This window comes from Myotis daubentonii, chromosome 13, assembly GCF_963259705.1.
Source record: "Myotis daubentonii chromosome 13, mMyoDau2.1, whole genome shotgun sequence".
NCBI classification, from domain to species: domain Eukaryota; kingdom Metazoa; phylum Chordata; class Mammalia; order Chiroptera; family Vespertilionidae; genus Myotis; species Myotis daubentonii.
In genome coordinates, this window is record NC_081852.1 from 28,408,904 (window position 1) to 28,430,542 (window position 21,639).

The 21,639-nt window shown below is 37.6% G+C and overlaps 1 protein-coding gene across 2 annotated transcripts in view; it reads right to left on the bottom strand.

Moving 5' to 3' along the window:
• ARID5B (AT-rich interaction domain 5B) overlaps positions 1–21,639 on the bottom strand; it is a 177,853-nt gene that overhangs the window by 131,572 nt on the left and 24,642 nt on the right. For both annotated transcript variants that reach the window (XM_059662612.1, XM_059662611.1), the window contains one exon: positions 16,560–16,785. In XM_059662612.1, coding sequence (XP_059518595.1) covers positions 16,560–16,785 — 226 coding nt within the window. The remainder of the gene's footprint in view (positions 1–16,559; positions 16,786–21,639) is intronic.

Consider the following 21,639-nt stretch of genomic DNA (forward strand, 5'->3'; position numbering starts at 1 on the left):
GGGCTTCAACTCATGCTCCCAGGAAACAGAGGGAATTTAGGTCCATAAACAATATGCAGAGCTCCCGAAGTAAAAACAAAAGTCATTATCTTATAAATATTTAGAATACGGACCATGAGATTGATTCACATAATAAACAAACTGCTGTTAGGAGCAGCTATTGGGTCGATCTGACAAAAAGGCTTTCAAAAGAATCCGTAGGCAGGACACATATCCTGAAAACGTGATATATAAAAATTAAGCCACGTGAAATGTATTTACATTACATGCTCTACTTCACCAAAAGGAGTTTTCAGAGGGCTTCCCCCTATTGCCTAACTCTTTCAAGCACTCTAATCAGAAAGTAACTTATAAACATATCAGGAATCCACAGCGTATCCAGATTATCCAGACAGCAGAAAATAAGAATTACCAATTGTCCATCCCTGATATCAAAATTTCTAATTTGAAAATATCAAAGAAAAATACATGAGACGAGAGAGACATGCTATCCCTTCCCACATAAGCTGGAAAACCATAAATCCCTGTGTGGGAGAGTAGGAAGGCACCAACCTTGTGGGTGGGCACACAGCATCCTCAGGTTTCTTCAGAGCACGGCGATTCTGTACTCTTTCAAGGGAATCAGCCAGCAGCCTTTAACCAAGAATTCCATCAGGAGGATGCCCATGAGCGTCCTCCAATGTCCTTCCAACTTGGTGGATGTCAGCACATTCTGGGTAGGGAGTCCGCAGCGTCCTTTAGACTGTTCAAGTCATCTATGCCATCCCCCAGCCCCCAAGGTGAGCACCAGCAGAACAGGTGACTCCAATGTCTTCCCGCCCCACCTTCGTCACATGTGCATGGACGACAGTGAAAATTCAGACAATATGCTTGGCAAAAATACCCAAGGGGTGGCTTTTTCGGGAGAAGGGTAACTGATAATCAGGCATAAAAAGTATTTCATAACCGTTTTATCATCATAGACCCCTTTCAGAATCAGATGAATGCTATGAATGTTTTCCCAAGAAAATGTGTATTTAAATACAGAATTCTGCGAGAAGATTTAGGGGGGATTCGGCATCCCCATAAGAACTTACCATCAGTTCTTAGTTAAGAACCCATGACACAGATGATTGCCCAGCAGAGCATTCAGGCCCTTGACCTATAGCCCAAGTTACAGTTTTTATTGGTGTTTTTTTGGGGGGGGAGGGGGGGTAAGGAAGGGTGTAGGGTGGGGGTGAAAGTTGATAATTATCAGTACACCTCCTGCCAAATCTTGAACCTGCCATCTACAGTAGAGATTCTACACCATCCTTATCTTCACTCCCAGAACAGTTTCAACAAAAGATTTTATTTAGCCAGAAAGCTCTGCCCAGGGCAAAGTCTCTGATTTTGTGAAATCCACCACTAACATTGTCTTCAGCAGAAATCTCTTTGTATGAATTGATTTTATTAACCACACAAGCCCCATTTGTAACCATGAATAACGTAACTAGGCAGAAAGTTGACATTTTCATGGATAAGTTCTATCATTTGCAATCTAAAATTGCTAATTTTTTTCTTAGCTTATAGGTAATAGAAGCTAAGAAGATGATATGAAAACACTGGCTTTGTTGAACTAAGTACACCCAATGAGAGGACAAAGATGTAACATTTCTAGTTTCAACTGATATCCTTTTATCACCAGAACATGCATTAATAGGCATGAAAAGTCTTCATAGTTATGAAACTTTATAAATCCAAGTAAATCAAGAAAGAACCTTAAGCTTAATTATTTTTCCTTCAACATCTCAGAACACTTTCTGGGTTGAATGTGGTAAAGCTTTGGCAAAATATTGGGAGTTTTAATGAGGAGTATATAATATACATATTTCTTCTGCTTACCAGACAACCTTGATATGAAGGAGACAATGAAAGTTCAGCACTTAATATCAAGCACAGGATTTCTGTCTGGAAAGCCAAGTTTGAACTAAGTACAAGTTCCTAGTGGGGTGAATAGACCCTTCAGAAAGATCTAAGCCAGAGAGACCACAAGACTCTTTATTTTCTCAAGGTAGAGTAATATGGTAGGACAGAGAGCTCATTTGGGATGGTAATCTCCTCATTTATTCAATAATCATAGACATGAGACTACTACCAAAGAAACAGGGGTCATAATCCCTGCTCTTGAAGCATTTCCAAGTTGGTTCACATGTAACACATGCACTTAATGACCTTCTTCTATGCACCTTGTGCACTTTGCTTATATCTTCATCCATGTACTGGCTAAACTCTATTTTATAACTTGTGTCTGACTGCCCTGCCACATTATGTGTTCCTGAGGGCAATACTGTGTCTCTTTCATCTCCATCTTCCTTCCATAGCAAGTATAGCACTAGCCTTCTTCAGCACTCAGTACATACAACAGTGATTCTACTTCAAAATAAAAGGGTTGGCAAAACATTGCAGCTATCCAAATCTCTCTAGATCAGCCTATCCAGTATAAATATAATGTGAACCACATCTATAATTTACATTTTTCTAGTAGCCACATATGTAAATGAAAAGGTAAATTTAATTGCAATCAAATATTTTGTTTAACACAACATATCCAAAATATCCTATTATTTCAACATGGGACCAAAATAAAATCATTAATGAGATATATATTCTTTTTATGCTAAATTTTAAAAATCCGATGTATATTTTATACTTGTAGTGTATCCAATTTGCATGCTAAATATTCAACAGTTAATGTGATATATAGTCCTACCAAAACAATAAAGTTATGCTTAACAAAAAAATATTTTATACTGCTACAGTTTTTAATTTTAAACTGAAAGTATTTAAAATTAAAAACTCAGTTTCTCTATTGAAGCAGCCACATTTCAAGTGCTCAATACCTATATGTGGATAGTGGCTACATACAAGACAGCACAGTTCTAGGTTACTTAACAGTAGCAAAAAAAAAAATCAAGTTGCAAAATAATATACATAGTAAGGTCCTATTTTTTAAGCAAAACAATTTACACACACAGATAACTGGAGGAATAACCACCAAATGTTACCATTGTGTTAATTCTGGGAAAAGAAAGTGGAATTAGAAAGGAGGTAATGAAGATTTAAATTCTGAATGGTTTAAATTTTTATGTGTATTGCATAAAAAGTAAAATCAAGGGAAAAAAAAACAGATTGAAGATCTGTCTTTTCTTTAAATAGCGGCAAAGTTACACTCTGAGAGTGGCAGGGACACTTTAGATTCCTTTGGGTAAAGGCCACCAGAAATGTGAAGGATCTAGAAGTCTGCTGTATAAGGCATGTGGGGCTGAGGCTGTTGATGTTTGACCTAGAGAATGGAAAATCAGGGCGGGGGGGAGGGGGGTGGGTGGGAGGCAGAGGCAGCTCTTTCCAAATATTTGAAACGCTCTCAAGAAGAAGAAAAATGTGATTTGCTCTCTGTTGTTACGAGAAAAGAACTAGTAACAATGTATATACCATTTAGTATAATTTATACTATAAGCCATACATTTCCAATTTAATTCATCAGAGGTTGTAATTTCTAACACAGAGACGGGTCAAAGATGAAATGGAACTGCCTTGCAAAGTAATGAGCCCCCAGTCACTGAAAATATAACCAAGTCAAATAGTCAAGATTTCTGCAGAGGACATTTAAGTTAGTACTACGTGCAGGAAAGATGTTATAACTAGAATTTTGTAACTAGATTTATCGACCCGGAGACTTTACTATTCTATGGCATTTATCATTCTCTTAAGGACATGTTCAACCAACATCCAATTTTCCCCGCCCTCTAAGAGTGCTTTAGGATTATATATCCTCCTTGATCCTGGAATTAATCACTTTGTTGACGAATGAAGTATGAGTAGAAGCGATGCATGTTACTTCATGTCACTGTCAAGTGCAAACATTTAGGATTTAACTCTCCACCTCTTTCCCCCCCTTCCTTTGAGCACAGAAGCACGCATTGATATGGAGGTCCAATGTGAAGTCTCCCAGAGGGAAAGTTTGTTCTGTAGAATCCCACACACCACAATGTACTGTGCATAAACAAGAAATAAATCTTGTGTTAAGCCACGATGATATTGGCGATGTTTCTTACTGCAACATAATGCAGGCTATCCTGATGTACATTGGGAATTCTTGCTGGTGACCTCCAAGAGAAAATGACACACAAAACCATGACCAAAGCAGTGGTTTGGTTTCTTCTGTGCTAAGTAAGGACCTCGAGACAAACGGGATTTCCAGTTTGGACCATTCCCAAAAGACACAAGCATCACACACCAACCTATACACATCCAATAAAGTGCAAGAACAGCCAGTTCACAGCCACAGGAAAGTCGGATGAGGCCAGTAATTCACATATCTCACTTGTGATATCCCAGAGTACATTTGAATTCCTGACACCAAGTTGTCTAACCAACTAGAATCACCTGTTAATTATGATTGAGCAGGGATCAGAGGAAGTACAAGCAGATGGTTTGCAGGACAATACACACAGGTAAATTCTAGCACAGAGAATTAGATTTTAAAACATGACATTAAAAGCTCTTCACAATAAGTAACTCTGAGGTTTCTCGGACCCTAGAAAACGAGGATCACGGCTTATTTAACCTTGAGTTAATTTCAGTGCCTTGTAATGGACACTCAAATGTTTGTAAATAAACCTGAAGTCACATACTATTGTTATTTATATCTTGGTATCCTTTTAGATTGAAATTGTCCACTTTACTTTTTTTGGGGGGGGGAGGGGTGGAAGCATTTTGTCATGTTCACTTTTCTAAAGGAAAGAGGCAAGAAGACGAATGTTCTTTTATTTTTATTTATTGATTAATTTTAGGGAGAAAGAGGAAGGGTGGGGGAGAGAGAGGTAGAGAGAGAGAGAGATTTGTTGTTCCACTAATTTATGTATTCATTGGTTGATTCTTGTATGTGCTCTGACTGGAGTTCGAACCCACAACCTTGGTGTATCAGGATGGTGCTCTAACCAACTGAGCTACAGGGCCAGGGCAGAAACTAATGTTCCTGATGAAATGTTGCTGCTGGGTGCTTGGTGCTCTCCTACTCAGGATCTAATCTCATCTTCCCCAGTCCCGTGAAACAGGTATTGTTAACTCTGTTTCACAAATAAGCCATCAAAGAAGAATTACAATTTTTAAAGTCATACAGCTTATGGAGCAAGAATTGGAATCCAGGTTTGTCTTAATGTAAAGTCCATGCTACAAAGGTTTAATATAGGTCCAAAAGAAGCCACCCTAAAATGGCAGCTTTTACATTTGCTCCTTCTTCTAAATCTTTAGTTGATAACATTAATATGAAATAATGGTAACTAAATGAGCATTGTCAGTTTAAAAAAACACCACACACAAAACCCACACCGAAGCTGCACATGTATAAAGCCTATATTTACACACAGCCATCACGTGATGGGTAATTAGCCAGGTAACTATAGGTTTTTCTCTGCTAGAAAAGTATATGTTTCATCATGCTTTGAAATCTGCCTTATTATCAGCATGGCTATGAAAACAATGATTTATTTCTTATTGAGTGAAGAGGCCAGGCATGAAGCATTGTTTCTGTAGAGCCTAATAGAATACTTTCTTTGTGAACCAAAGAAGTAGAATGGGTGGCTGGAAGGTGGAGAATACCCTTCACTATGATCAGCAAGTAGCCATTTTACGGGAGGTGAGGGCTAACACAGTGCAAATGCCTAGACTAACAAGTATTAGATGTCCTGCTAAAACCATCTCCTTAATAACCTGTCACCTAGAGAGAGAGAGAGAGAGAGAGAGAGAGAGAGAGAGAGAGAGATTACAAACAATCTGATAAAGAAAAAGATAAGGCAGAGCAAGTCCAGTTGGGATTGGTTTACTGCCCTGAACATTTTTGTCCCTGCTATAATCCTGAAATATGAAAAAGTCTCCCCCGAGGAAGAGAGGCATTAAAAAGTGCCAATTTTAATATGAAAAATGTCCACACACAGCAAGCCCCTCACCAACAGCAACAATCCTCAGGCTATCGGGCTCACCTCAAACATGTTCCAAATCTCTCTCCATGCGTTTCCCAGAATAACTCCATAGATGGCTCACGATGAACTAAGCCAAGCATAGTCAGAAACTAAATACTGCAAGCATGTTGCTTCTCCTACCCGCTACCAAAGAGACAGACCCTCCATTAGAAAGGGGTCCGAGGACGCGCTGGCAAAGAAACAAGTCAACCATTAAGGACATAGGAGTCCCCAGTAGACTCAGAACAGAGAGCTCTGGAGATTTCTGTTGAGGCTGATCATAAAAGTCTCATGTTTGCTTAACCTATTAGGTATAGCTTTGAAGTTGAGTGCCTACACAATAGAGTTAAGACTGTTACTGGGAAGATAAGACAAACACATATAAAAAAAAAGATACCGCGTTATATTGCTTCTTATAGAGGAAGGTGTCAATAAGGTGGTAGAGACACAGTGTGATAAGAGCTCCCCACACCGGGAAAATCCTATGAGCTAAATGGCTAACCAGGGTTCAGGGGCTTTGGCTGAGTTTTAAATAAAAGAGAGAAATTCTACAGGTAAGAATCCTGGAGAAGATATTCCAGGAATGACTCACGGTATGAGCCACTCCAAACATCGAGAGTCTAGGGGGCAGGTATGTGGTTAAAGAGAAAGAAGACCAAGCAGTTAGACTAGTCAGGCTAAAGCAGAAGGTGTACATAGGGGGCAGGAGATGAGGTAGAGAGATAGGCTGTCTTAACATTCTGTGTGCACTTTGAGCTGGCGATTCCTGGATATGTGCAGAGCTACAAGGATTTCAAAACAGAAGCAGCTGAAATGTCCAATAACAGAAACACCTCTATAATGAAACATTATGCAGGCAGCACAAAACAGTGTAGAATATTATACAAGATTGGGGGCATTGTCATATACTTTCATATAAATTTAAATTGGGGTGGGGGGGCAAACATTAGGTTTCATTTTTCGTGGGGGAAAAGAGCATGCATGTAAATTCCTACCTATACACACATTCATACACATTGGCATATAGAAATACAAAAATGCTAACAGCCGTTACTGCCAGGTGGGAGGGAAGTAAACAACTTTCCTGCCCCTTGTTCATCTGTATTGCCTGTATTTTGTAATACGAACATGGATAACATTGGTAAGGTAAAACATACAACAACAATGAAAGTTATTTAATAGAAAAGAAAAGAAATGGAGGCCGGGACTGAACAGTTCACTGGATGATTGTCGACGTCTATATTTTATCCAGGAGGCATGACGTTAGTGAAGACAGGGTTGAGGGCTGGGGGCGATAGGCTGAAAGTCAATCTTTAAAAGAAGGCGTTAGAAAAGATTGCAGATTGAGAAAGCAAGTGGAGAGGTCTGAAGGAAGAGAGTTCAAGGCAAGGCATGGCTCTGGAATTATAGGGAAAAAGAAGCGACACCACCTCATCCCAGCACCATAAACGGAAAACACACGGGGCAAGGTAGCAAGAAACACCCCAAATCAGCAGCACTATTTGCTCAGCCCCCTACTGTGCATGAAGCACTTCTGAAAGCGTTCGAAAACTCACAGTTATTCCAGCCTGTCCTAAATAAATATGTTTATTAAAATGGGGTAAAAGTCCAAACCTCAGCTTTCCTCTGCAGTGACCTGTACAAACTACAGACTTCAAACATATATTAGAGGAGAGAAGAAAAGTGCATCGTTGACATTAAGGAATATTAATGTTTTGCAATAAAACCTCACATTTAAAGTACTCTAAAAGATAAATGAGCTGTTTGGAAGAATCAGTGTCAATACTAAAGAGAATTAAGCCTAAATGCCCAAATCAAATAACTGCTCACAAAACCCTCTGGAAAAGCCAAATCGATTCACATGTAGGACATCTCGGCGTTGTGATCCAAGGTAATGCTATCATGATAACAGCTGTAACTGCCTACTGTCGGTAATCAGGCAGTTGCTAAAGAGATGAGAAGTGGAAAGCAAACAAAAACATTTTGGAATTGCAATAAAAGGGAAAAAAGCATTATGCACCTCCCACTGGAAGGGGAACTGTTCAGTCAAACCTCATTTTAAAGCAATTTGAGGCACAGTCAATGTTGTAGTTTTCAAGAGATATTTAATAGACCATTGTGGCCCGACTGGGTTTGCTCCTCACAGTAGACCAAATGCAAATGGAATTATTGCTCCAAGTTTTGCCAATCTGTCTATGATACCAGTAATTTATTATGACCTTGTAAGAATCCAAGGTTGCTTAAAAGACTTTTTCCAGGAGACCTCAGGCATGTAACCAGAAACTAAGGTTATATCATCCATAGCGTAAGACTCAGGCTACAGTTGACTTTTTGCCATTTTTGGTTATCTTCTGATCAGATGGTGGCCACCACAGATAGTTCATTGTGAAGTTAACATTTCTCAGTAATGAAGCTAACACAGACATATGGGTTGGTTGCCTTCTCCATCATGGTCCTTTTTTATCAGAGGTATGGACATACGACCAAGACAAAACACCAGCAAAAAAAAACATTTTAAAAAAGCAAAAACAGCTTCATTTCTAGGATGAGGATAATAAATTAAACCAACACATTTAGTAATTTGGAGAAGACTTGTTGGTTTTTATCATATTTGATCAGAGCAGCTTAAACAAGCTAGACACCAGGTTGGTATTCTACTGTGGACATTTATTGCTGCAAAAACCAATTTGGGAAAACCCTACAGTATACAACTACAGGAATTACAGAAGCTCAAGAGGCACGTCGCTGATATCGAGCCACAGTGGCTCCTGCCATATTAGTTGACAATGATATTCATTAATTAATAGTCTACATTTAACACTACTGCTCAAAACACACACCAGTTTAGCTCAGTGGGTAGAGCATCTGCCTGCAGACTGAAGGGTCCCAGGTTTGACTCCAGTCAAGGGCACATGTCCAGGTTATGGGCTCCATCCCCAGTGGGGGGCATGCAGGAGGCAGCCGATAATGATTCTCTCTCATCACTGATGCATCTCTCTCTCTCTCTTTCTCCCTCTCCCTTCCTCTCTGAAATCAATAAAAGTTTATTTTAAAAAAACCCACACAAACAAAACACATACACACAAACAGGTAACAAAACTTCAGAAGGTGTAGTGGCTCAATAACCTTTTTCTTTGAGGAGGAGAAAAAGCCCAAAAAGCTGGAAGGAGTTTTGCCATGTCCTACCTGGAGGCTGCCAAGCCTGGTGGATGGCCTCCTCACTGGAAGCCGGCTCTAGGGTTCTGAGCAAAGATGAGCTTGTACAATGTAAATGGGTAAACTGGTTTAAAAGAACAGGCAAAGTGTGTCCAGAGATGGATAACCAGGGTAGTAAGGAATTCTGAAACCACATTCTGGGGAAGAATTTAAAAATTAGTCAAATAACAAGGAAAGTGGAGGGGGATGAGGGGGACGGGACATCAACTTTACCAATGTCCAGCCTGACAATTCTATGAAAAGCTCCAAAAAAAGCACGAGTTTTGCCCTAGCTGGTTTGGCTCAGTGGATAGAGCATCGGCCTGTGGACTGGAGGGTCTCAGGGTCGATTCCGGTCAAAGGCACATGCCTGGGTTGCGGGCTCGATCCCCAGTAGGGGTCATGCAGGAGGCAACCAATCAATGATTCTCCCTCATCATTGATGTTTCAGTCTCGTCTCTCTTTCCCTCTCCCTTCCTCTTTGAAATCAATAAAAATATATTTAAATTTTTTAAAAAGTACGAGTTTCTTCTCTTGTTCACACATTGCATTCAAGAGATAAATACTGGCAACCTGGATAATCAAAATAGCACTGAAAATGCCAATTTCACTTCTTTTTTAAAAAAATATATATTTGTATTGACTTCAGAGAGGAAGGAGAGAGGGATAGAAATGTCAATGATGAGAATCATTGATCAGCAGCCTCCGGCACGCCCCTACTGGGGATCGAGCCCTTGACCAAAATCGAACCTGGGACCCTTCAGTCCGCAGGCCAACATTCTATTCACTAAGCCAAACCAGCGAGGGCACTTTTTTCCACTTCTGCCCTGACATCTCCAATTCTAAAAGTAAGAAGAAATTCTTAAATGCTACAAACTTCTTTTCAGTTGACTATCCATCATCGAAAGAACGGATCAATCTAGAGTTCTAAAAAAAACATTCCTCACTCTAGAAAACACTAGAAGACCCAGAAGTCAATAGAAATTCCAAATGAAAGGGCCTCAACTTAGAATGAGGCCTTCATGAGTGATGGCCGTGTAAATAACTAGACAGCAGTATTGATGTCCAGCTGTTAAATGGCTCACACACTGTTAGATTTTACCAAGACTTTCCTTCCAGCGGCGATAGCCAAGATGGCTCAGTGCAGACAACAGACGTGGTTGTTATTTTTTAAAGACATTTTTTTACACAATCATTCTACCATTATTGCAGGACAATGTTCAACGCTTTGATTAGATGTCCAAGCTAAATTTTGACTTTGAAATGAAATGGTATAACCTCCCTTATGTGTTCCCAGGTTCTTGGAAAACAGCCTGTCACTAAGTTGTTCCAAGCTTTGAATGTCTTGGATGCAGACGCTGGAAGTGTGAGCTTGCTCCTGTCAGAGGTCCTCTGGGCCATCACTCCACAATGGCATGAAGCAACCACTTGAAGCAAGAGCCATGCTGGCCCTTGAACAGCATGCTTCTCCGGTGTTAATTATGCTATGATTAGATTCCTTAAAGCATGCATGGTTCACACAACAATACCGTCAGAGAACCTTGTGAGAAAATCCTTTGGAAAGTATCTTTACAAATTTCTGGTAAGCCCCATATGTAATTGATTTCTATTACATATTAAACGATAAAGGCCAAGTCTGTTTCAGGAAAGAGGCCCTTCCTGTAGGGATTCCTCATAAAAGTCATGAATAGAAGAATTCAACAATTTTGTCTTTGAAGAAACCTCCCTAGTTTCTATCTTAAGGAAAAGAGTATAGCTAGCCCAGCAATGGAAGTTAAAGTATAAGCAAAGGATACCCTCACAAGACTGTTTAATATACATACAAAATTTACATCTAGGAAGGAAGGAAAGAAAGAAAGAATTGTCCCAGTAAGAAGCCTAACAAGTTCACTAGCTGTCTCAGGTGAAAATCCTTATTATGACAAACTGCCTGCTTCATATGTATACTGTTGTCTTCAACACAGAGTGAGAATCCTTCCCATAGCCATATCCCAGGAAGCAAGTTGATATATCAAACTCAAAAGTAATCTTAAATAACCACTTGAATACAAGGCCTCCAGAATTTCTAAGCAAAGATCATAGTTAATTTCTAACTATGAGTACCTGAGAAGTAACTTATACTACTGGCCACTTATGATCCCCTTATTTTGACAGAATTTTCTAGAGGAGAAAACTTATTTAATTAAGATGTAAATATACAGGATGTCCCCAAAAATGTACACACACACTTTGAATAATTATAAAGGCAATGTTTATAAAAATACATTTTAGTTTCAAAATTGAGCTATCAGTTGTTACAGTGTGTACACATTTTTGGGGACACCATGTATATCTATATGTAAAGAAATATATAAAGCACATTTGTATATATTTTATATATTCTATATTATAAAATACTAGAGGTCCGATGCATGAAATTCATGCATGAGTAGGCCTTCCTTCCCCCAGCTGCCAGCACTGCCTTCCCTCTGGCACCCGGGACCCAGGCTTCCCTCCAACACCTGGTACCCAGGTTTCCCTTGCAGCCCCAGCTTCGTCCGGAAGGACATTCGGTCCACTTAGCATATTACGCTTTTATTATTATAGCTATGTAACTAAAAGTAAGGATCTGAAGAATTTTAATAACAGCATATAGTAATGAGAGTAAACCCTGCCCTAAATCACTAGGGAAATTCAAAAGGGACCGATAAGCTAACACTGTACTATGTAATAATAATAATATGATGATAATATCATCTTAGACTTCAGTATTAAATGCTCTCGTATATACTAATTTTTTCTCAGTTGATCTCAAAAATTTAATAAAACAAAGCCAGGTACACACTATTCTCCATTTTACATACAAGGAACCTGAACGTGTAAACATTCAATGACTTCTCCAGTGAGTGACAGATCTACAGGTAGAGCCAAGATTCTCCTGACATCCCATCCATTGCTCTTCCAACATTGCCATGTTGTCCATTCCCCAAAGTCCAGTAAGAGTCTCAGCAACAGGAGGGATAGGGGAAGCCACTGTTTCTCAATTTGATGGGACTTTAGAAACAGAAATTGAATCGAGGGAACTCCGATCATTAACTTCAGCTATACCCACACCCACACCTTTTGGTCTCTTTTCTCAATTTCAGCTTCGACTCCTCTATCTTTTCTTTCTTTTTCTAAAGACACATTTGGAGATGAAGCCATTCATAACTGCCCATCCACAGACAGTTTGTGGCAGTCTAATTGACAATGAGTCTGCTGCAAAAAAATGAAAATGTTGTTTTAATAACCTTGGCCTAAAATACATTCTGTTGTATGCCTCAAAGGGTTTCAATAAAAAGTCAACCTGTAGAGACATATTTTCTTGGCTTAAACAACAATCCAAAGCATATAAATGTAGTCCAACTATAATGACATATTTATAGGCCAATAAAGCTTACACTGCAGCTTTCATACTTCACTTAAAGGAACTCTGTAAGAAGCAGTGTTATATAAAATAATTTGATTTTTTTTTTTACAAACTATTGCCCAAGGAATAAAAGAAAAAAAGCAAGTGTGCTACATTTAACTGATAGTGTTTATATTCCGTAAATGCTAAAAACTTTATAAAATGAAATAATTCATTTGGTTAGTTCCAACTGCCATTCCAAATATGGGTATCAAGTCCACTTTATTACAAAAGCTAAGCACTGTAATTCTAAAGACAAAAATAAATAACGAGAGGCTTGTGTAGTGAATGATTTAATCAACCCGATTCTTCTGGAAAAACAGGTTCCTGTGTTCGTTATGCTTATGAATAATACATTCCTTAACCCTTCTATTTTAACAGAGGGTTGTTTTTTGTTTTTTTTTTCTATAAACTTCGGTATGAAACGTCTGAAAGAAGGTAAAACATCTCATTGAGTAAAGTCACAATTTGAATTGGTTTCATATTGAACTTTCTTTCTTTGAAAAGGACAAAGAGGAGGAAGGGGACGGTGTATTTTAACACATCTCAGAAGGGTTAGATGATTAGTTTTCCCACTATCTAGATCTGTAGTTTTAGTCACCAGTCATTTAGAATCTTAAATGAAAACTCCAGAGAGTTTTAAAAAGCAAATATGACATCTGCAAATATTGTCCTTGAAAGGGAAGGGGATAAAAAAAAATGAAAGAGTTGTGATTTGAATCAGAGCAGTTATTGGAAGCTGCCATTTGGGGCAGAGTTTCTCTTTGTGGAGCATTAATTTGTTGGCAGACACACATTTATGAGAACATTCTTGTGTGTGTGTGTTTTTTTACTATTCAGAGAGAGACAGGAAGTGACACAAACTGAGATTAAAGGGAATTTATTCTACCTAAACACCAAGCAGGAAGAGTTCTTTAATTAGCTTTTATATGGTAAAATCCCTGCTTTAAGAGTCAACCTAATTATTTTGTTTTTATTGATGTTTTAACATGATGAAATAACTCAGCTGAAAAATAACACAATGCAGTTTTACTTTATCCATAGAAAGGGGAGATCTTTCCATTCTTTGCTTACTTCCACCAGAAAAAAAAAAGAGGGGGGTCTTAAGTAATCTCAGAGTTCATCTTCTTTCTTTGGTAAAAACAATGAGGAGTTGGAAGGGTTCTACAGAAGGAAAAACCCAATAAGTGTGTGAACTTCCATTAACAATGTGGTATTGGAAGTGGTTTTAGTGTGGCCAAGAGAAGGGAGATAAGAAAACCACTGTGTAGAAAGAAAAGTACAGACAACAAATATTTTGATGTTGCAGACAGAGAGAGGAAGAGGTTGGAGAGAAAGTTGCTGGGACAGGAATGCGTACAGCAAATGACACCCCCGTCTCCCCAGTATAAATCCTAACAATGTAGACTTGTAAACCTTAGATCAAGCAGATAATGGAAACTCATTACATTAAGGAAAGTTTTTGTTTCTCTTTCCACGTTATTACAACACAGTGTGCATTCCAATTACAAAAGCTATTTGTCTCAAATTCCCCACAGTTCATACCAACTGAGTAGAATTTCAAGGCCCAAATTCTATCCTTAAAGGGGTATTTTACATTAAATAAAGAAAAAGTACATGATGTTTCTTGCTCAGCGGAGAAGAGCCTCCACTCAAATCTCCTGTTGATTATTTTCTCTTCCTCAGCACTAATAGTAGAATTGTTTCCCAAATAAGACACCCCACTCTGGCAAAAAAGAAAGAAAATTAGAATTCCCTAAAATGCCCTTTATCAGCAAATACTCCATAGCCTTGCCTCAGTTCTACTGCAAGAAGAATCTGGGGAAGCAGACTCAGCAATCAGTCTTATGTTTAAAATTCCCCTGGTGTGTCTAATGAACAACTAGATTTAAAAACCACTAAGTACTTTGAATATTCACTTGAAACCAATTATTTCTGAAATCAATTGTTCAAACTGTAGAATATGGACATTTTTTAAGAATTCAAAATATTAAAACCTGTAAATCTCTTGATGGAATTAAGAGATTTGATTTCTTTCCATGTTCATTAATAAATGATCAATGCTAAAACACAAAACAATAAAAATATATTTTAAAAACAATAATAAAAAATAAAGATCATCCTCAAAAAATAATGGGAGATATCTGTAATACTATCAACAGTAAAAAATATATTTAAAAAATAAAGCTCATCCTCTAAAATAAAATAAAACACAAAATAACCTTGCTATAAATACTCTTGTTTATATGTGTGACATCAAGCTTAACCATCTACACATCCTTTTGTCCCCTGTGGGTTTCCTGTTTAGTTTTTTATTAGTAACAGTATATTCCTTAACTAAAGAAAAAAAAATTCAAACAAAAGAAAGCTTTTAATGGTAAGGAAAACAAGACAATAGCAATACTTAGATCAAACATTAGGAAAGTAACAAAACAGATGTATTATTCAGCACTGTCACATGTCAGAAGACTTGTCTGTGTGTTCACAGAATTGAGGGGTGTAACTGCATATACCATAGGGGAAGATTTCTTTAAAAAATAGTTCTTTGGACTTTAAAAGGAAAACCATTAGATTAATAATTTTCTCTAACTGTGCACATGACAATCAGGCTGCCATGTCCAAAATATTACTGTTTGACATCTACCAAAAGGTGCCAGGAAACTGTTGATCATTAAACTCAAATTGCAAGAAAATATTAATGCTATTCCCAAAGCACAGTACAGCTCATCACAAACCAGAATCACATGAAAGATAGTCACTGGTTTTATTCAGTCTCTTTACGCCAATTAAGATAGTCTATGTTTGTTGAAATAGTTAAATACTAGGTTAAAAAAAAAACCAGGAAGTTGTCATATTGAGGCATAAAATAGGGCTATGAAAATCAGCATTGTGTTAGAATGAAAGAAAAAGATGCCTTAAGATGTTAAAAGTAAAGTTCCTCTTTGCCTAAAGAGGAAATAACTACTCTAAATCAGAGGTCAACTTGGGTCTTGAGCAATGCTAGAAGAGTAAGTCAGTGAATGCCACAGGGAGATAAAAACAAAAGAAAAAATAAAACCCACCGGGGGTACAAAAAAGTCAGTAGAGGAGAAAAGTGTTTTTTTAAAAAAGCAACAGAATTCATTGTGGAGCTCCTCCTACACCAATCTCTGTGCTTGGCCCTTTGTATCTTACATCTCAGAGTGACCCTATAAAGTTCTAATATTTTTCAGATGGAGAAACTGAGGCTTAGAGGTAAATTATTTGCCCAAGACCACACAGCTAAGTAGGCAGCACAGTCAGGGTTCAAACACTAATTACAATAACTACTCCAAATCCCACTTCTCCTTTGAACTTACAGAGGAAGAGAGAAAGGAAGGAAAGAAAAAAAAATGTTGGTGAGGGTGATGACTAAATGCTAAAAAGCTCAGGAAAACCTATGTTGACCAGCCCTGCTTTGACCTTGCTCTCCTGCTTCACATTAGGCAACTCATCTCATCCTCATTTTGCTTTCCATCCAATGTAAAACATGAAATTCCAACATGGCGTTCATTGATGTCATGCTCTCTACTAGAGCAAATATCCAAACGCTTCACTAATTAATTCAGTTTTAGGTGGCTAAGTAAGTCTTATACCTTGACCCCAACTGGAAGCTGCTTAAGGCCATGTGTTATAGCAGCCAGTTCCTGGCTCAGGGGTTCACACATAGAAGGTCCTGTGATCTAACAGATAATGCGCTAGTAGTTGTCCATCTATATTCTCAGGCCCCTTCAAAGTTAAAGAAAGTATATATATAATCAGAAATTAAATATATAAATAAATATATAATCAGGAGATCTATATATTATATTTATATAGTATTTATATGTGTATATATCAGAAAATATATATCAGGGTTTCCAGGAAAATCTACAACCAAAAAAGAAGGTTACTGTATACGCCCACACATTGGATTTAGAAGTACGAAGTGTATTTACCAAGGTCAGCCTTTTCCTTGAGAACGTCTTTGAAGTTGAGTCCACTGTTGAGGGTTGACTGCCTGTACTTCAGCAGAGCTTCCTTCTGTCCGTTCCTTCCCAAGGCCTCTGTTTTCAGGGACCCAGCGCGGAGGCCACATCTCCACTTGGAGAAATCAGAATGTACCCACTTGACCAGGTCTTCAAGCTTCACAATCACTTTTTCAGAAACAGCAATGACTTCATCCTACAATAGGTGGTTGGGGAAAGAACAAAAACCATTATTTGTGGTTCTGGGGTAAATGATAAATTTTCAACAAAGCCCATCTGAAAAACTATTTGAGCAGCTTAACCTTACGCCAGCTGACAATGTGCTTTTCGGTGACAGAGAATCTTCAATAACTCACTTCATTTCAGAGTTTTTTCACTGCTGGTTGTCTAGTTGAGGAATAATTTATAAGATATATTTGTTATATGATTAGAAAGTACAAAACTTGGGCAGTAATTCTAACAGCCATTTTTTAATGCTAGTTGCCAAAACTCACGCTGCCTATCTAACCACTTGGGTGAAAGCTAATTTTTAAGTGCAATTAATTGCAAAAGTAAAAAAGTGAGAACTAGATGACTAATGGTTAGCCTGTCTCTATATAAATAGTCTAAGTAAATCTGGGATTCTTGGAACTCTGACTCACCCTAAAATTCCTATGTTTATGGTACATTTTCCCTTGGCTTATACACAAATATTGAATTTAACTTTTGTCCTAAAAATTAAATAAAACTGTGATGTAATCCCAAAAGAAATACTTCATAAATGTTATGTGCTTCCCACTGAAAGAAACTTACACATACTCATGTTTCTTAAAAACTTTGTAAGTTGAGAAATGTACTGATTTTTTTTCTTTTAATACATATGGGGTAAGAGGCGAGAGGGCGAGTGAGGAGAAAGCCTTTGAATCTAAGAAAAGTAGTTGAAACTTAAGTTTCTCCTATGGATCATAAATTTGAATTTTAAGCATCTCTAATTGCTTCCAGGAAACAACCAACTTTTCTGACTCAGAATTAATCCAGCGAGATATTTAATAGATGTCCATACATGGAGCAGAGGAGGGCCTCTCTTACTCAAAGATTCTTTGGAAAAGGCTTAAGATCATCTCACTGGGTTTTAAGTTAAATTATTTGAAACCTTTGACATTTCAACTTGAACTGACTTCTTTCATTTCTTTTAGCTCACATTTCTGAAAAAAAAGCTTAGCTGTGAAAACCCCCAAGCTTACAAAATCTGAGAAATATTTTTGACAAACAACAACAGGAAGATGTCTCTAAGCTATTAAACAAAAGGAATTCACAAGTGATTTTGACTAATTTTGCTGTTAAACATGACTCTTTCCTCCTTCACACACACACACACACACACACACACACACACACACACACACACACCACAGCATTGCACACGCTACTCCAAAGCAAACAAAAAAGGGTTTATTAAGATAAGTCTCACACAATAAAAAAAAACCAAAAACCATGGGTTTAGTTTTAAAAAATATTTTAAGGTGGGATCTAAAATTACACTTTTGCTCCTCCAGTTTCAAGCTGAGCCACTTCTGAGAAGAAAGTTTGTTAGGCAGTAGAAAAATAACAAATACTCTATCAAAAATGAAAAGTAAAACTTTTGTAATGGAATCTTTTCTCTTATCACGATCAACTAGGAACTTCCACTAAATGGGAGACAAAGTGGAAACTATTTTGACCCTCTACTCAAGAAAAAAATATTTCAATGCTTTACGTAAACAATGGGGCATATTACAAAGTACCACTTCAACGGATGATTTCACTCTGATTCACTACACTATCCTCTTGCAATAAAAGATCTGTAGTTGTCACGCATTTTATAGCTATTACATGGTTATTATTAAATGTCAGACTGAAAATTCAGCCTGGGTTATTGTTTCAAAACATATGGGAACAGCTTCTGGACAGGGCACACCAGAAATCTCATTTAGAATAGACTGGAAAATAATTATCATGCTATATAAGTCTCAACATTAGCCAAGATGGAATTTGACAACAATTTTACCAAATATGGTTCCCTAGAAGAGACAAGTTTGGAGATGAGTGTTATTTTCAAATAGCTCTCACTCTGATCAAATGATTATCATTTCAATTACCAGTTGCTTCAGATCATTTCCAAGAAATGGCATGACTAGCTCTGGCTGGCTTCCAATACCCGCCAAACAAATAGTTTATTAACCAAGAGAAAATACAGTCCTAATGATGTCATTGATGAATAAACCCATCTTTCCAGATTCAGACCAGAGATTCTGCCCACCTCCTTTTCTCTCTGAAAAGGACCTTCTGAGTACATACACAATACACAAAAACAAACGCAGGAATTCACATAAACCTGCATAAGCCATAAACCCAAATTTGGCTTAATTGTGAAACCACCAGTATGTTTTACTGGATTCACAGAGAAACTGGCCCTGCAACATTGTCAAATGCCAGGATTTAGAAGGAAATCTGATAAGCAGAGGAGGGGAAACAACAAACCAACCCAAAAAACAAAACAGCCAATATATATATAGAAAATGCCTCAGGAAACATTACTTTGTACACACAATGGCATAGATCACATGTTCGAATTTACTATTCTGAACAAGTGCTGACTAAAGTTCCTAATGCTCACCATTCTTGGGCAAGTCTCTATGTCTAAGAAAAGAATTTCAATAAGCTCGTCTCATAATTCCATTAGCTGTCTGCAAACTGAGAATTAGCATTGGATAAATATTGCTGATTTACTCTAATACAACACAAAAGGAACACAAAGAAATACTTTGTTCTTCTATTAGTGTACCTTGGCTTTTCAATTAACCTGGCTCCTAATCAATATTTATGTAGGCTGTGTTGAGACACTTTCTAAATCCATACTCCCTTTCATTAATGTTTTAAACTGCCTATTTCTGTAATTTGGATTTTGTTTCCACCACTGTGTAAAAAGAGCTTATTCAATCATGGAATCCTTTAAGTCAGGGGAGATCAGCTAGTCAAGAGGTTATAAATCAGCCAGCCCATGTGTACGGCTGGCCTCTCCAAGGGTTCTAAACACTGATAAATTATACAAAAGTATCCAGACTTCCAGCTTCTCTTGTAAAACAAAATGAAATGAAAGTATATCTGTCAAAAACAACAAAAACAAAAAGCCCACCATCATCAACAAAACACCACTGAATGTGAGTAGCAGTTGCCTTCCTTTAGACAAGATTCGAGATCTCTCATAACCACTGTCCCCACAACTCGGTATTGCCTTACGTTCCGTCCACATTTCCCTTACCTGCCTCATCCCTTGGGCAGGCACCCAGTGTTGGAACTTGCATACTTGGATTTAGTCCACTTCCCTTATTTTATTAATGAGGACCATAAGGTTCAGGGACATGTCCTAGTGGCAAGTTCTGCTAGAATTTGGACAAGAATCCGGGTTTCCTATCTGCCTGGGTTCAAATCCCAACTCTGCAATTTACTCACTTTGGAACACTGGACAACTTCATATATATATATATATACATATATATATATATATATATACACACACATATATTTCAAATGTTTATAAAAGGATAATAATAATCCACCTCTCATGATAATTGTGAGGATTAAATGGGCTAACGTAAATGAAGTGGTATGTCAGCTGTCGTTATCATCACTCCTTTGCGTTCCATTTTCCAAAGCATGCCATGCAGAAATGAGTTTGGATGGTTCATGGGTAAATTTATTTTTTTAAATGTAAGTTACACATTGCTTATTTTTTGTGTGGCTACTTTCCATTTACAGGAAAATGAAACTGGTTTCTCATTTACAGGAGCTATAGAAAGTTTCCTCTTGAAATAGATATGTTTTTAAAAATTGACCAATCTGAACAAAACCATTAAGTTAACATGGGGACATGTGGGTATGGCAAAAAAAAAAAAAAAGCCAAGATGCTATGAAAATGACTGAGGTGTATTAGATCCGTGGTTCCAAAGTGTGGTACCCTGGGGAATCCCTGAGACTATTTCAGGTGGTCCATGGAGTCAAAACAATGATCATAATAATACTCAGACATTATTTGCTTTTTTCTTTCTTAGTCTTTCAAGTTGGGGTTTTCCAGAGACTACATGCCATATGTTATGGCAACCCAGAAAATGATCTAACATATTAACTATCAATAGAGATAACCCACAAGATATGAGAATCCAGCTGTCTCTATTCTAGATAATAGAGAGATTGATAAAAATGTAAAACAATACCACTGTTTTTACTAATTTTTTATTTCCAAAAATGTGGTTAAATTTCATAAAAATGTTTTACATTTACATAATGAGTTTATTTTGCCATTTTAGTTTTATTTTTAAAATTAACTTGCAGTAAAATATCTCTTTTTAAAAATTTATTGTTGACAGTATTACAGATGTCCCGCATTTTCTCTCCTTTTGCGCCCCTCCACCCAGCCCATGTCCTACCCCAGCCCTTCCCCACACTATTGTCTGTGTCCATGGGTATATATGCATCTATGTTCTTTGATTAAATATCCCTTTTATGGTGTGCAGTTCTATGTGCTTTAACACATGGCAAGCACTGATCTGTTCTTGCTATAGTTTGCTATAGTTTGCTCTTTTCCAAAATGTCATATAAATTGAATCCTACAGTATGAAATCTTTTGAAACTACTTCTTTCACTCAGCATAACAACCTTTGAGATCAATCCATGTTGCTACACGTATCAATAGCTTGTTCCTTTTTATTGCTGAGTAGTATACCATAGTATGGATGTGTCGCAAAGTTGGTTTACACATTCATCCATTGAAGAACACTGGGTTGTTTCCAGTTTGGGAGATTACAAACAAAGCTGTTATAAACATCCACGTACAGGATTTTCTGTGAGTATACGTTTTCCATTCTCCACAGTAAATACCTAGGAGAGGGATCGCTGAGTCATATGGTAAGTGACTACTTAATTATGTAAAAACTGCCCAACTGCTTTCCAGAGTAGCTGTACCATTTTGCATTCCCACCTGCAATTGATGAGCGTGCCAGTTGTTTCCCATCTTCACTAACACGTAGTGGAT